The 16106-nt window shown below is 41.9% G+C and overlaps 1 protein-coding gene across 4 annotated transcripts in view; it reads left to right on the plus strand.

Moving 5' to 3' along the window:
• Window positions 1-16106, plus strand: part of PAPPA2 (pappalysin 2) — a 324687-nt gene that overhangs the window by 253989 nt on the left and 54592 nt on the right. For all 4 annotated transcript variants that reach the window (XM_075320150.1, XM_075320152.1, XM_075320151.1 and 1 more), the window contains exons 17-18: window positions 3342-3570; window positions 6832-6994. In XM_075320150.1, coding sequence (XP_075176265.1) covers window positions 3342-3570; window positions 6832-6994 — 392 coding nt within the window. The remainder of the gene's footprint in view (window positions 1-3341; window positions 3571-6831; window positions 6995-16106) is intronic.

The following is a 16106-nucleotide window of genomic DNA, read 5'->3' on the forward strand; positions in this document are numbered from 1 at the left end:
GACAAGAGCTGAGCAAGTCTGCTGCTGCATCAAGGAAGGAATTAACCCTAAAGTGCTCAAAGCAACGTCTATATATGCATAGTCTAAGATGGTCTCAGATGGTAAATGAGAAAGCTGTCTTAATACATGTGACAGGACAGCAGTCTGGATGTTAAATCCTCACCTAATGTGGTTGTGCTTCGAGAGGTACACACTATTGAAGGCTATGCTTATGAGGACTGCTTCTCCTCAGTGACCCAGCAGTGAAAATCTCCGCCGGTGGTGCAATAGAAATGAGGGGAAGAAAGTGGCATGCTATTGAAACGTGTTGTCTTATGTAGTATGTCAACAATAAATCACTTGCTATCTCTGTATGCCACTTGTACTTGACATTGTCTGTTTGGCTCTTCTCATACATACTCACCAGTTTTTCCTATACTTCAAACAAGGAAGCAGAGGCAGCTGGATAGAGATATGGAAACAGGATAATGCCAGTAAATAGGGTTGGACATCTGACCCAAGGTCTGAAGAAGGGTTGGTTTTGTTGATCTTAAATATTAATGACCCATACTTTTGGATAGGTCATCAACATCAGATTCCTGACAACCCCACCTATCAGCTGACTGAACCAAATCATACGAAATCAGGCAACTTTAGCTTTTTTACAAGACACAGCTGTGTAGATTTGGTAGCGTCTGTGCCTAGGCACCAATAAATGAGCAGCACTCTGGTAAAAAATAAGGAGGCTGTTAATCACTATGGTAACCTACTTTTCATACTTAGGATTTTTTTTCTGCATAGTTGTCACTGAGTATGTAATGACGGAACAGGGGCCCCTAGGCTGGCTCTCAGACTGTGGACCCTGCGCTGTCACTTATCTCACAGGTAGGCCTGATGGTAGCCAGGTCTAAGCCCCCAGAGTGACCCTGACTCCTGTCCGAGCCCTGATCTTACTCCCCCTCTCCCCCACCCTTTTGTTGGGTCGGAAACATAGTAACAAAACCCTACAGAAAGGACGCAGACAAGGGAGAATGAAAACTCATACACACTGCACTCAAATACAAAGGAGAAAATATATGTGTACAGGAGAATAAAGAAAAGAGAAAGAAGTAAACGCACAACAGTGGAACTACAACAGCACTCAAAATTGCAACTACAGATCACCATAAACAGGATCACCACTAAGACCGGAATCGCTGGAGCAATGCTGAAGCTATTATCAACGCTGACTAGAAGAAACCAGTACCTTAAATAGGAAGGAGACAGCTGCTTGAGGGAATTAGCAACCTGAGCTCCTAGTTCCTGCTCACCAGTCTACAGGAATTAACTCCTGCAGAGCTGAAGACCATTGAACCTGAATCAGCCAATGCCCGACTCTGACTGATGGCTGAACAACTCTGAAGCATAAGGTAACTTGTGAGACTCTGTAGTGTGAACAGAGTCTGATGCCACTGTACCACCAAGTGTGTGCGGAGCCGAACATCACATCACAATAGTTCAATTTTTTTGAGTGACCTTGGCGCTTTCTTTAAGATATGATAATTAGGAGTCACCACTCTTTCTTAATGTTAGCAGCAGGGTAACATACTACAGAAACACATTAGATAATAGGTGTTACATATGAGACATATTGTACTGCAATACAGGACCAATATGTTAAAAAAAAGAACCAATTCATTTGTGCCTAATATCCGTTTTCAATTTGCTCCTTTTTAAAGTCTATTTTATACATGTTCACCTGTTTTTTATGGTTGCCATTGTTGGTAGGGTTTTGTTTTGTGATACTTTCAGCTGATTCATCATTTGTGACTTTTTAAAAAGTTGTAAAATTTGTTTCAACTATAATCCAGTCTCTCACAGGAATAAATTAATGTACTCCACAAACTTTGGCCATTTTATAAGACTGTGACTTTTTGTACGAAAAAGTAGCAAAACAAGTGGAAAGACAAAAATAAAGACCATTTTTCACTTTGCGAAAAATGGTCTTTGTTTTTGTCTTTCCACTTGTTTTGCTACTTTGCCCAGCTTCGTGGCCCCGAGGTGTCAATACAGATGAAGGGTATGGAGATGTTGGGAGTAGTTGTCTTTCGTGACGCCACCTGTGGTATGCGGCTATGAGGAAAGCCGCCGCTGCGGGATGTTGCTCGCTTCTCGGGCTGATGGTGTGATGCAGCTCAGGTGTTTCGGCTCCCCACATTTGGAGCTATGGCCCCAGGGAGGATGATAAGTGCGGTAGTCTATAGCGTCGGAGCGCAGGGGCAACGTTGCTGGCAATGACAGGAATGACACAGGGGCTGCGATTCAAGTTCTTTACTCACTGTCAGATTATCGCCCCTGGAGTGTCAGTTGTCACCAAGATGGGCTCCAGCCGATCCCATATAATTCGGAAGCTTGTGCAGGTGTTGTGGATGGTGAGCCCTTCCTCCTTACATGGTTTCAAATGGGTCCCCATGGCATATAGCTACACAGGGTCCCCTCTCTGTGGTATTTAAGTACCGTCCCGTCTAGCAGGCAGCGCAAATCCTTTGGTGAGCCGCCCTATGGTAACGACTCCTGGCTCTGTATACTGCTTTGCCCCGAGCACTGTTGTGGGACAGAAGACTTGAAATCCTCTGCCCTGCAGAATTATTAAAAGGACTTGAAGTTCCCCTAAATCTAGGGCTCTGCACCCCGTCAGCGCTGGTCCTGGGGGAACTGACTCTGTATCCCCGCAGCGACCGTGTTCTCCTTTGTCCCACCAGGTCCACCGGTATTGCTGTTCTCTTGTTTGGAACTCCACTCCACCAGCCTGTGTCTGTCTCAGGCCGGCCCCTATCTCCAACTCTCTTGACTCCTCTTTCTCTCCGGACATCACCTCTCCCCCTTCCAGGTCCCAAGACTAGTGGGTGGTAACGCCCTTATCATTAGGCGGCCATCCATGTGACCTGACCCTAGCCTGGTCCCCAGTTGGAAAAGGGCAATGGTGTGAATGTGTGGATGAGTTTTATGGAACCAGCACTGACCTCCTCCGAACCCAGGATGAATATTGCACCTTAAGTCAGGCACAGTACCCTGTGGCGCCTGAAGCCTCAGGGGCGCCACACATGCACATGTGGAGTATTTGGGGAGTTTTTTAACCTCAGTAATTGTAAGACAAAATCAGGAGCGGGGAATAAATCAGAAGTGGTGCCCGTGTTTCTATTATATTTTTCCTCTGATTGTTCCACTCCTGGCTTTGGCTACTTTGGTAAAAAACTCACCAAATACTCAACATGTGCTCCAGGCCTATAAACCTTACAAATGATGAATCGAGACTAAACCTTTTTTAGAACATGTCACTATTTCTTGAACAAAGAGTTATTTGCCCTTTTTCTGGGTTGTAGGCTTGAGCCAATGGGTAATGTGCATGTGGGATGGCCACTGGTCTCTTCCTGAAGGCTACTGCAAGATTGAATGTGATGCTCCCCCAGCCATCGCTAATGCCAGACTACTCACACCTCACTGCCATCGGGGTAACCATGATGTGGGGTCAACGTGCCGATACCGGTGTAAAGTGGGCTACCACGTAGCAGAAGTTCCAGAGAGACGGCCGCGGAGGTTTCTGATAAAACGGTAACTATTATGAAATCATATTTTTATAATATGCTAAATAGTTCTCACCCTCAGTGTAACAGTTCCCGGTTCTTTCCCTTCTATGCCAACAACTGTTAGAAATCATCACAGAGAACTCATTAACGCGTACAAGATGAACTTTTCCAAATCAGAAGTTTTACTCACTTCCACTAAAAACTGATGTATAAAGCTCCTCATACCAACCACCTCTCAGTTTTACATGTATGCAGTATGTGTGATGTTTGCTGTATTTCTATTTATGCAAAATTAGGAATTTTATAGTTAAAGTTAAAACACAATGTAAAAAAAAAATTCCCCAATTTTGTATCAGAAGATGCAGCACTAATAGACATCCAAGCATTACTAACATTGGAGCAACACAACACAGAAACGTTCCAAACCTAAACTCATAATGACCCTATATGACGCATACATGGAGCCAATTCATGATTGATTACAGCAAGTGCCTCATAATACCACGCTAGGTCACATACGGGACTGGTCTAGAGGGGTTGTAGATCAGCACATGCTCTACGAGATTATTTTTGAAGCTAAGTAGATAATTAGCTATAGGTCAGTTGTGAACTGTGAAGTCTCACCATCCAAATGACATACAAAGTGGTTGCTGCACTCCCTGCCTCTGCTTTTATACAGGCTTTGATAATCCCTCATGATTGGCTGTGTTATACCATGTGATATGATACTTGTAAGGCATTATGTGTTAGGCAGAACATCAACTACTGAGGTCACTTGAACCTTTCTTGGTTCAATTTTTTCAATTTGAATCACTAATATTTTTAATTTGGCAGATCCAGCGAATTTCCTAAAATTCAACACAAATTTAGTTCAAATTGATTTGCTAACCTCTAATAAAGGGATTATTAATAGGGATGATCGAATGCCTCAAATATTCGGCTTTGCGAATATTTTCCTAAAAGGTCGCCGCTATTCGACTATTCGCGAATATTCGATGCGCAATGTTAGGGGTGCTTTGCACACTACGACATTGCAAGTGCGATGTCGGTGGGGTCAAATCGAAAGTGACGCACATCCGGCGTCGCTGTCAACATCGGAGTATGTGAAGCGTTTTGAATACGATTAACGAGCGCAAAAGCGTCGAAATTGTATGATCGGTGTAGCGTCGGTCATTTCCATAATTTCCGAAGGCCGATGTTACGATGTTGTTCCTCGTTCCTGCGGCAGCACACATCGCAGTGTGTGAAGCCGCAGGAGCGAGGAACATCGCCTTACCTGCGTCCCGGCTGCAATGAGGAAGGAAGGATGTGGGCGGGATGTTTACGTCCCGCTCATCTCCGCCCCCCTGCTTCTATTGGGCGCCTGCCGTGTGACTTCGCTGTGACGCCGCACGACCCGCCCCCTTAAGAAGGAGGCGGGTCGCCGGCCAGAGCGACGTCGCAGGGCAGATAAGTGCATGTGAAGCGAAGCTGCCGTAGCGATAATGTTCGCTACGGCAGCTATCACAAGATATCGCAGCTGCGACGGGGGCGGGGACTATCACGCTCGGCATCGCTACCATCGGCTTGCGATGTCGTAGTGTGCAAAGTACCCCTAAGTCTATAAGAAACCCGAATAACAACTATTTGGAACTATTCGGGCTTCCCATAGACTTACATTGCGCATCTAATATTCACATATGGGAATAGCGGCAACCTATTCGGAAAATATTCGCGAAGCCGAATATTTGAGGTATTCGATCATCCCTAATTATTAAGAATAATTTAATGGAGCTGAACTGAATAATTTATTGGCTGGTAGAATACCATGTTGGTATAATAATACTAATATTGACCTAAAATGTCCTCACAGTAACTACTTTTAAACCTAGATGAGGCAATTGTACATTATAATGCTATCATCAGAATCTCTGCTTTTAGTTATGATCAATGAAGGAACATCAAGAACCTAGAGAGAGACCAATAGAAAAGATCAAAATTACCCCTTTTTCAGGTACTCACAGTCACTATCATACTCTGAGCCTCTTGTTGCCTTCATCCAATTTCCATGGCTTATGTACATTTTGCTCTTCTTTGTGTGCTCAAATTGATGTCCTGATGCAGGTTCGATTCATCCCCCCCCCCCCAAACAAAATCTGGATGAGGTCCATAACATCCACACTTTCTGGTATTTTAGTTTGTTTTTCTTTTGCAGGTTCTTTTCCAGACCGTATAAGAGGTCAGTTTGGACATGAGGGGCATTAAAATTAAATTAGGACCTAGTTGAGAGTTACACCTTGGCGTGGTAACTGGGCACAAGTAAATTTGGCCATTTTTATTTACTAAGTAACTCATTTTCTCTAAAAGATTTTTTCATATTTTCTTGGCAGTAATGCATATTCACATTCCAATGTTCACTATTTACATCCTTCCACTTTTTTTCCCCTTCTCTTTACTTGAGTGCAACTGTTATTTTGGATATTATATGTTATGTTTAGTTTGCGCCAGTTCAGGTTCTAAGACTAGAAAGTGCCGGCAATTCTTCTATCAAGCTATAACGTGCGTGGCTGGAACCCCCCACACCCCCAGGGGTGGGTGGAAGTCGACATGACTTTGGCTAGGGGGGAGGTGACCAGGGGGGAAGCGGTCTGCGAATTAGGGACCGTTGGGATATATAAGGTGGAGCTGGAGGGGAGGGATTTTTGGCCTGTAGTTCCCTGTGCAGTTGTCCCCCCCCACCCTCCCTTCTTGACTGTTGCAGGGTCATGGTGGCTGTAGCGGTTGGGGTGGGTCCTCAAAGTTGGTGTAAATTGGTTTGAGGTCCAGGGAGATGTGGATCCCTTTAATTTATTGGTTTGGTGGGTGGTCTGGTGATTTTGGGGAACGCCGGCTATGGATTGTCGGCTCCCTCTATGGTGGTTTAACCCTTCCTCCCCCCTCTTTGTTACATTGGCGCCCCCGAGTTGGTGGTTGCGGCTGGGAGTAAGTTGGTTCAGAGGGAAGGCAATTTTGGGTATTGGTAATCACCAGACTTATGGGCTTCGAGGACCACACCCCTATTATTATTAATGTATTTGTATTTATGTTTTAAATAAAGGCTGCTGTGGCCATTTCATCCAGCTCCGTGTCTGTGGTTATTTCATAGTGGGTAAGTGAATATGGAGGAAAAAAAGGGGAGAGAGGTGAAGTAGGGGTTACCGGGACTCTCCTATGCCAAGGTCAAGGAGTCCTGACTGACATCTCAGGTTTATGGCCAGTATTAAAAATGGGGCTACACTTATAACTAATGTTCGTATCTGTTTTGCAGAAAGGTCTTGAAAATTCAATGTTTGCAGACAGGACTCTGGGCAACTGGACGGTGCATTCCTATCACATGTGAGCCATTGCCCCTTATCCTTCGAGGACTGTACAACTGTACCCGTGGTGCGGAGGTGGACAGCAAGTGTACATTGTACTGCAAAACTTACACAGTATGGGAGTTTTTTTTTCTACTACAGTTTTGACTTTACGTATGCCTAAACCGTGTGTTCATGCTTTGTGTGCCAGTAATGCAAATCTACCCGTGTAGTGTATTAACATTTTAGCAAAATTAATCATTTGCATATGATAACTAATAATTCATTTAGCATGGTGCTGATTTTAATAAGCTTCTATCATTTCCAAGTCACATATGCTAATACAACCCTTGATGATTATATTCACTGCCTCTGTGCCACTGATTTAAGCAGAATATAGATGCACCCGCATGGCATCTCACCGGCACGTTGGCGGATACATATTCGCACTACAAAGCGATTGTAAATGAATGTTCAAGCATGAATACACATATTATGCCATAAGACTGGTTATACAATTGTGTTTTTGAAGGATTTTTTTTTTTCTGTAAAGTTAAATTCTTGCAGCCAAGTATAAGATCTTCTAGGAGGTTGAAGAAAACGGGAAATTAAAGGGAACCTGTCACCAGATTTGGTGACTATAGGCTGCGGCCACCACCAGCGGGCTCTTATATACAGCATTCTAACATACTGTATATAAGAGCCCAGGCCGCTGTGTAGAACATAAAAAACACTTTATAATACTCACCTAAGGGGCAGTGCGGTCCAGACTGGTCTAATGGGTGTATGTATGTCCGCTAAAGGAATTTGCACCGTCACATTTACAATCACGAAATTTTGCACAGACACCCCATGTGACTCAGGGAATGTCATAGACTATGTTTTGATAGGAACATGTAACTTTACAGTTACTCTCCAAAAACCTTGCCTCCATTAAAGTCAATGGAGCTGCGAGCTACAGGTTATTAATAGGAGCTGTAATTGGTTGCTATAGGAACAAAATAAATTGTTAGTATAAGAAGCATATGTGTGAGGTAATAAGATGTCGGTGGGGAGATGGATAAAGAGAGACAGAAAGCGACAGACAGACATAGGCAAGGCAGACAGGGAAAGAGAGAGATGGAGAGACAGACAGACAGGGAAAGAGACAGAGATAGAGACAGACAGTCAAAGCGACAGACAGACACAGACAGACAGTAAAAGAGACAGACAGTAAAAGAGACAGACAGGGAAAGAGACAGACATGAAAGAGACAGACAGGGAAATAGACAGACAGGGAAAGAGACAGACAGACAGGGAAAGAGACAGACAGGGAAAGAGACAGACAGGGAAAGAGACAGACAGGGAAAGAGACAGACAGGGAAAAAGACAGACAGGGAAAGAGACAGACAGGGAAAGAGACAGACAGGGAAAGAGACAGACAGGGAAGAGACAAAGATAGGGAAAGAGACAGGGAAAGAGACAGAGACAGACAGGGAAAGAGACAGACGGGGAAAGAGACAGACGGAGAAAGAGACAGACGGAGAAAGAGACAGACGGAGAAAGAGACAGACGGAGAAAGAGACAGACGGGGAAAGAGACAGACTGGGAAAGAGACAGACGGGGAAAGAGACAGCAGGGGAAAGAGACAGACGGGGAATGAGACAGACTTGGAACGAGACAGACTTGGAACGAGACAGACTTGGAACGAGACAGACTTGGAATGAGACAGACTTGGAACCAGACAGACTTGGAACCAGACAGACTTGGAACCAGACAGACTTGGAACCAGACAGACCTGGAACGAGACAGACCTGGAACGAGACAGACCTGGAACGAGACAGACGGGGAAAGAGACTGACAGACACAGAGATAGAGAAAGACAGACAGACACATACAGACAGAGAGATAGACACAAACAGATAGACACAAAGACAGACAGACAGGGAAAGAGACAGACACATAGTGACACAGACAGACAGAGAGATAGTCACAGAGAGATAGACACAGACAGACAGACATGGATAGAGACAGAGACACATATGGATACAGACAGACAGACAGGGAAAAAGACAGACAGAGAGAGACACACAAAGACACAGACAGACAGAGAAACAGACAGAGACAGACACACAGTGACAGACAAAGACAGACACGCAGAGAGAGACACACAGAGACCGACAGAGACTGGTAAAGAGACAGTTACTATCCCGGGCAATGCCTGGGTACTACAGCTAGTGTATATATATGTGCATATATATATATATATATATATATATATATATATAAATATTTTACCTTTTCAGCCCGTCGAGCAAACCTCAAACATGATAACGATGTGTCATTTGGCGGGACTCATAGTTGAGTAAGTTATAACGATCTACAAGCGAAGCAGTTTCAGGATTTGCTAAATTCAACTTGGCTCTATCTGTACGTGTCTTGTAAGATTTATGGGATTTACAGGGGTCATACCTAACCTTGAGGTTCAGTGTCAGGTGTGTGTAGTGCAGCTCATCTATAATGTTATCCTTTTGCTGAGAAAACAGCTTAGCTATAATGCATTAACACCACAACCCCAAGCGCGCAGCTAACTTAATATTCTTTGCTCTCTCGAGCAGTTTACGTTAAATAGGGATGAGTTCTATGCCCCTGGGTTTTGCAATTCTGCAGGTGCGGAAAATAGAATAATACAAAACGTGTTATTTTCCCAAATTGCTCATCCAGCACAAAATATTACTTTTTTTTCTTATTTGGAGAAGGATACTTTGATCGAGTCTTCCATTGTACAGCATAATTTAAAAATAGCAGTGGCAAAAATGCAAGAGTGATATTTTGGTGCTGGGGTAATATAACTAATTTTGATTGTGTGCAGATATAGTCACATTTCATTTTAACAGTGAAACATAATTAACACCTAATTAAGTTGATTATCTGTGACAGTGATGAGAGTGCTGGAATAAATTTGTTTTTCACACCTTTGCTAGAAGTGCTTAGTTCACAATGTGCTGAACGAGATTTTTAATTGAACTTTGTGTCCCTTGTCTGCTTTAGAACGATCAGTCATTTAAATCTTTTAAATTGGATTACAAGAGGTACGGAATCACACAGGGAAGTCTAGCGCACCATTCAGCATATGGACCTTTTTTTTTCTTCCAGCAACTTGCAAAAAAGCACTTTGACTTCAGATCTTATTCCCTTTATTCTTTGTTAAAGTAGTGGTCAATCAGTAGAAGGTCAATGTATGACCTTCATATATTGGCTGGGCACTATGCACAGCACTGAAACTTTAGCTAAATGCATTGCATCACATTGCTGCTTCCCATCAGAATTTGTTTAGCGTTTTTGTGTATAGCTCTCTACCAAAAGTAATCATTTTCTTAGCACGAAGATATGTACGTAGTTAGGTTTGTTTCATAGATTTGCAAATGTTGGGGGCCTATAAATTCAGTATGCTGTTTTAAAGTGGGTCTGTCACCAGATTCCTTAATATATGCTATACTACATAATACATTATACACAATACATACATAATACACAATACATACATAATATATACACATTACATACATAATACACAATATATACATTCTACACAATACATACATAATACACAATACATACATAATATACACTATATACACAATGCATAGATAATACCCAATACATACATAATATAAACTATATACACATTACATACATAATACACAATACATACATTATACACAATACATACATTATACACAATACATACATAATATACACTATATACACAATACATAGTAATACACAATACATACATAATATACACTATATACACAATGCATAGATAATACACAATACATATATAATATACACTATATACACAATGCATAGATAATACCCAATACATACATAATATACACTATATACACATGACATACATAATACACAATACATACATTATACATAATACATACATAATATGCACTATATACACAATACATAGTAATACACAATACATACATAATATACACTATATACACACTACATACATAATACGTAATACATACATAATATATACACATTACATACATAATATACACTATATACACATTACATACATAATACACAATACATACATTATACACAATACATACATTATACACAATACATACATAATATACACTATATACACAATACATAGTAATACACAATACATACATAATATACACTATATACACAATGCATAGATAATACACAATACATATATAATATACACTATATACACAATGCATAGATAATACCCAATACATACATAATATACACTATATACACATGACATACATAATACACAATACATACATTATACATAATACATACATAATATGCACTATATACACAATACATAGTAATACACAATACATACATAATATACACTATATACACACTACATACATAATACGTAATACATACATAATATATACACAATACATACATAATATACACTATATACACACTACATACATAATACGTAATACATACATAATATATACACATTACATACATAATACACAATATATACATTCTACACAATACATACATAATACACAATACATACATAATATACACTATATACACAATGCATAGATAATACCCAATACATACATAATATAAACTATATACACATTACATACATAATACACAATACATACATTATACACAATACATACATTATACACAATACATACATAATATACACTATATACACAATACATAGTAATACACAATACATACATAATATACACTATATACACAATGCATAGATAATACACAATACATATATAATATACACTATATACACAATGCATAGATAATACCCAATACATACATAATATACACTATATACACATGACATACATAATACACAATACATACATTATACATAATACATACATAATATGCACTATATACACAATACATAGTAATACACAATACATACATAATATACACTATATACACACTACATACATAATACGTAATACATACATAATATACAATTACACAATATATACATAATATACACTATGTACACACTACATACATAATACTCAATACATACATAATATACACTATATACACACTACATACATTATACACAATACATACATAATACACTGCATACACAATACATACATAATATACACTGCATACACAATACATACATAATTATACACAATACATAGATAATACACAATGCATAATACACACAATACATATGTACACAATGCATACCATACATGCCATATACACCAGGGGTCTCAAACACGTGGCCCGCGGGTCACATGCAGCCCCTCAGGCTTAGTCTTGCGGCCCGCAGGCCCTTGGACTCTTCCATTGGTTTAGGGCTGCAGAGAGCTCTGCGCGGCGCCTGCCGTTCAATCAAATGAAATAAAGCGCTGACTACTGCAGGAACCAACCGCGATCATCACGGTGTCCACAGGCCTGCGAGTTGCAAGAAGGAATGAAGAGTACATTGAGGGAACAGAGGACAAGTGAGAAGAATGTTTTTTTATGTGTATATGAAGAACAGCATATAAGCGGAAATTACTACAGGATGGGACAATTACAATAGGATGGGGACAAGCATGGGCACATTGCTACAAGAGGACCAGCATGGGGCACATTACTACAAGAAGGGTACCTGCATGGGCACATTACTACAAGAAGGGTACCTGCATGGGCACATTACTACAAGAAGGGTACCTGCATGGGCACATTACTACAAGAAGGGTACCTGCATGGGCACATTACTACAAGAAGGGGAGCAGCATGGGCACATTACTACAAGAAGGGTACCTGCATGGGCACATTACTACAAGAAGGGTACCTGCATGGGCACATTACTACAAGAAGGGTACCTGCATGGGCACATTACTACAAGAAGGGTACCTGCATGGGCACATTACTACAAGAAGGGGAGCAGCATAGGGCACATTACTACAAGAAGGGGAGCAGCATGGGGCACATTACTACAAGAAGGGTACCTGCATGGGCACATTACTACAAGAAGGGTACCTGCATGGGCACATTACTACAAGAAGGGTACCTGCATGGGCACATTACTACAAGAAGGGTACCTGCATGGGCACATTACTACAAGAAGGGGAGCAGCATAGGGCACATTTCTACAAGAAGGGAACCAGCATGGGGAACACTACTACAAGAAGGGGACCAGGATGGGCACATTACTACAAGAAGGGGACCAGGATGGCCACATTACTACAAGAAGAGAACCAGCATGGGCACATTACTACAAGAAGGGGACCAGCATTGAGCACAATACTACAAGAAGGATACCAGGATAAGCATATTAGTACAAGAAGGGTACCAGGATGGGCACATTACTACAAAAAGGGTACCAGGATGGACACATTACTACATGAAGGACACCAGCAGGTAGCACATTACTACAAGAAGGGGACCAGGATGGGCACATTACTACAAGAAGGGAACCAGAATGGGCACATTACTACAAGAAGGGAACCAGAATGGGCACATTACTACACAAAGGGCACCAGCATGTAGCACATTACTACAAGAAGGGGACCAGGATGGGCACATTACTACAAGTTGGGGACCAGAATGGGCACATTATACTAGAAGAGAAGCAGGATGGGCACATTACTAAAAGAAAGGGACCAGCATGGGGAACATTACTACAAGAAGGGTACCAGGGTGGCACATTATTACAAGAAAAGAAGCAGGATGGGTACATTACTAAAAGAAAGGTTTAGGGCTGCAGAGAGCTCTGCGCGGAGCCTGCCGTTCAATCAAATGAAATAAAGCGCTGACTACTGCGGGAACCAACCGCGCTCGTCACGGTGTCCACAGGCCTGCGAGTTGCAAGAAGGAATGAAGAGTACATTGAGGGAGCAGAGGACAAGTGAGAAGAATGGTTTTTTATGTGTATATGAAGAACAGCATATAAGTGGAAATTACTACAGGATGGGACAATTACAATAGGATGGGGACAAGCATGGGCACATTGCTACAAGAGGACCAGCATGGGGCACATTACTACAAAAAGGGTACCTGCATGGGCACATTACTACAAGAAGGGGAGCAGCATGGGGCACATTTCTACAAGAAGGGAACCAGCATGGGGCACACTACTACAAGAAGGGGACCAGGATGGCCACATTACTACAAGAAGAGAACCAGCATGTGCACATTACTAAAAGAAGGGGACCAGGATAAGCACATTAGTACAAGAAGGGTACCAGGATGGGCACATTACTACAAAAAGGGTACCAGGATGGACACATTACTACAAGAAGGGAATGAGAATGGGCACATTACTACAAGAAGGGGACCAGGATGGGCACATTACTACAAGAAGGGAACCAGCATGGGCACATTACTACAAGAAGGGGACCAGCATTGAGCACCTTACTACAAGAAGGGTACCAGCATGGGGCACATTACTACAAGAAGGGAACCAGCATGGGGCACATTACTTCAAGAATGCAACCACCATGGAGCACATTACTACAAGAAGGGAACCAGCATGGGGCACATTACTACAAGAAGGGAACCAGCATGGAGCAGATTACTACAAGAAGTCGACCAGCATGGGGCACATTACTACATAAAGGGTACCAGGATGAGTAAATTACTACAAGAAGGAGACCAACATGGGACACATTACTACAAGAAGGGGACCAGTATGGGCACATTACTACAAGAAGGGAACCAGCATGGGCACATTACTACAAGAAGGGAACCAGCATTGAGCACATTACTACAAGAAGGGTACCAGCATGGGGCACATTACTAGAAGAAGGGGACCAGAATGGGCACATTACTACAAGAAGGGGAACAGCATGGAGCAGATTACTACAAAAGGGAACCAGCATCGGGCACATTACTGCAAGAATGCAACCACCATGGAGCATATTACTATGAGAAGGAAACCAGCATGGGGCATATTACTACAAGAAGGGGACCAGCATGGGGCACATTACTACATAAAGGGTACCAGGATGAGAAAATTACTACAAGAAGGAGACCAACATGGGACACATTACTACACGAAAGGGACCAGGATGGGCACATTACTACAAGAAGGAGACCAACATGGGACACATTACTACATGAAAGGGACGAGGATGGGCACATTACTACAAGAAGGGAACCAGGATGGGCACATTACTACAAGAAGGGGACCAGGATGGGCACATTATTACAAGAAGGGTACCAGGATGGGCACATTACTACAAGAAGGGAACCAGGTTGGGCACATTACTACAAGAAGGGGACCAGGATGGGCACATTACTACAAGAAGGGGACCAGCATGGCGCACATTAATACAAGAAAGGGACCAGCATGGCCACATTACTACAAGAAGGGGACCAGGATGGGCACATTACTACAAGAAGAGGATCAGGATGGGCATAATACTACAAGAAGGGGACCAGGTTGGGCACATTACTACAAGAAGGGTACCAGCATGGGGCACATTACTATAAGAAGGGGACCAGGATGGAGCACATTTTGGCCCTTATTTAACTTAGATTGATACAGCTTTCTCATTAAATAGAGCTTATTGCTGAGATTTATCCTTTCATGCACTTTATGCAGCTGTTACTACATTTCTTTTGCAGTTTGACATATACATACATGATCATCATCTATGCTGAGGGAGATAATGCTTTGTGCTTTCTGATCTTTCTCTATCCAGTCTTCTTGATCCTCCACCATATTTGACTGTAGGTGCTGAGTTCTTTTCTTTGTATGCCTCATTCCATTTTCAGTAAACAATAGATTAATGTCCCTTACCAAAAGCTTGGTCTCATCTGTCCACAAGATGCTTTCCCTGAAGGATTTTGGCTTACTCATGTACATTTTGGCAAACTGCAGTCTAGCTTTTTCATGTCTTGTTGTCAGCAATGGAGTCCTCCTGGGTCTTCTGCCATAGCATTTAATTTCATTCAAATGTCTACATATAGTTGGCACTTACACTGATGCACCCTGAGCCTGCAGGACAGCTTGAATTTGATTGAGGCTGCTTATCCGCCATCCAGATTGCAACCTTTCATCAATTTCTCTCTGCCGTCCACATCCGAGTAGATGGGTTGTTACAACCATGAGTTGTAAACTTCTAGATTGTTACGCACCATGGACAAAAGAACATTAAAATCTCTGGATTTGGACCTTGAGATTGCTGATATTTTCCAACAATTTGGTTCTCAAGTCCTCAAACAGTTTTCTATTACTCTTTCTGTTTTC

Source organism: Anomaloglossus baeobatrachus, chromosome 8 (assembly GCF_048569485.1).
Source record: "Anomaloglossus baeobatrachus isolate aAnoBae1 chromosome 8, aAnoBae1.hap1, whole genome shotgun sequence".
Lineage (NCBI taxonomy): Eukaryota > Metazoa > Chordata > Amphibia > Anura > Aromobatidae > Anomaloglossus > Anomaloglossus baeobatrachus.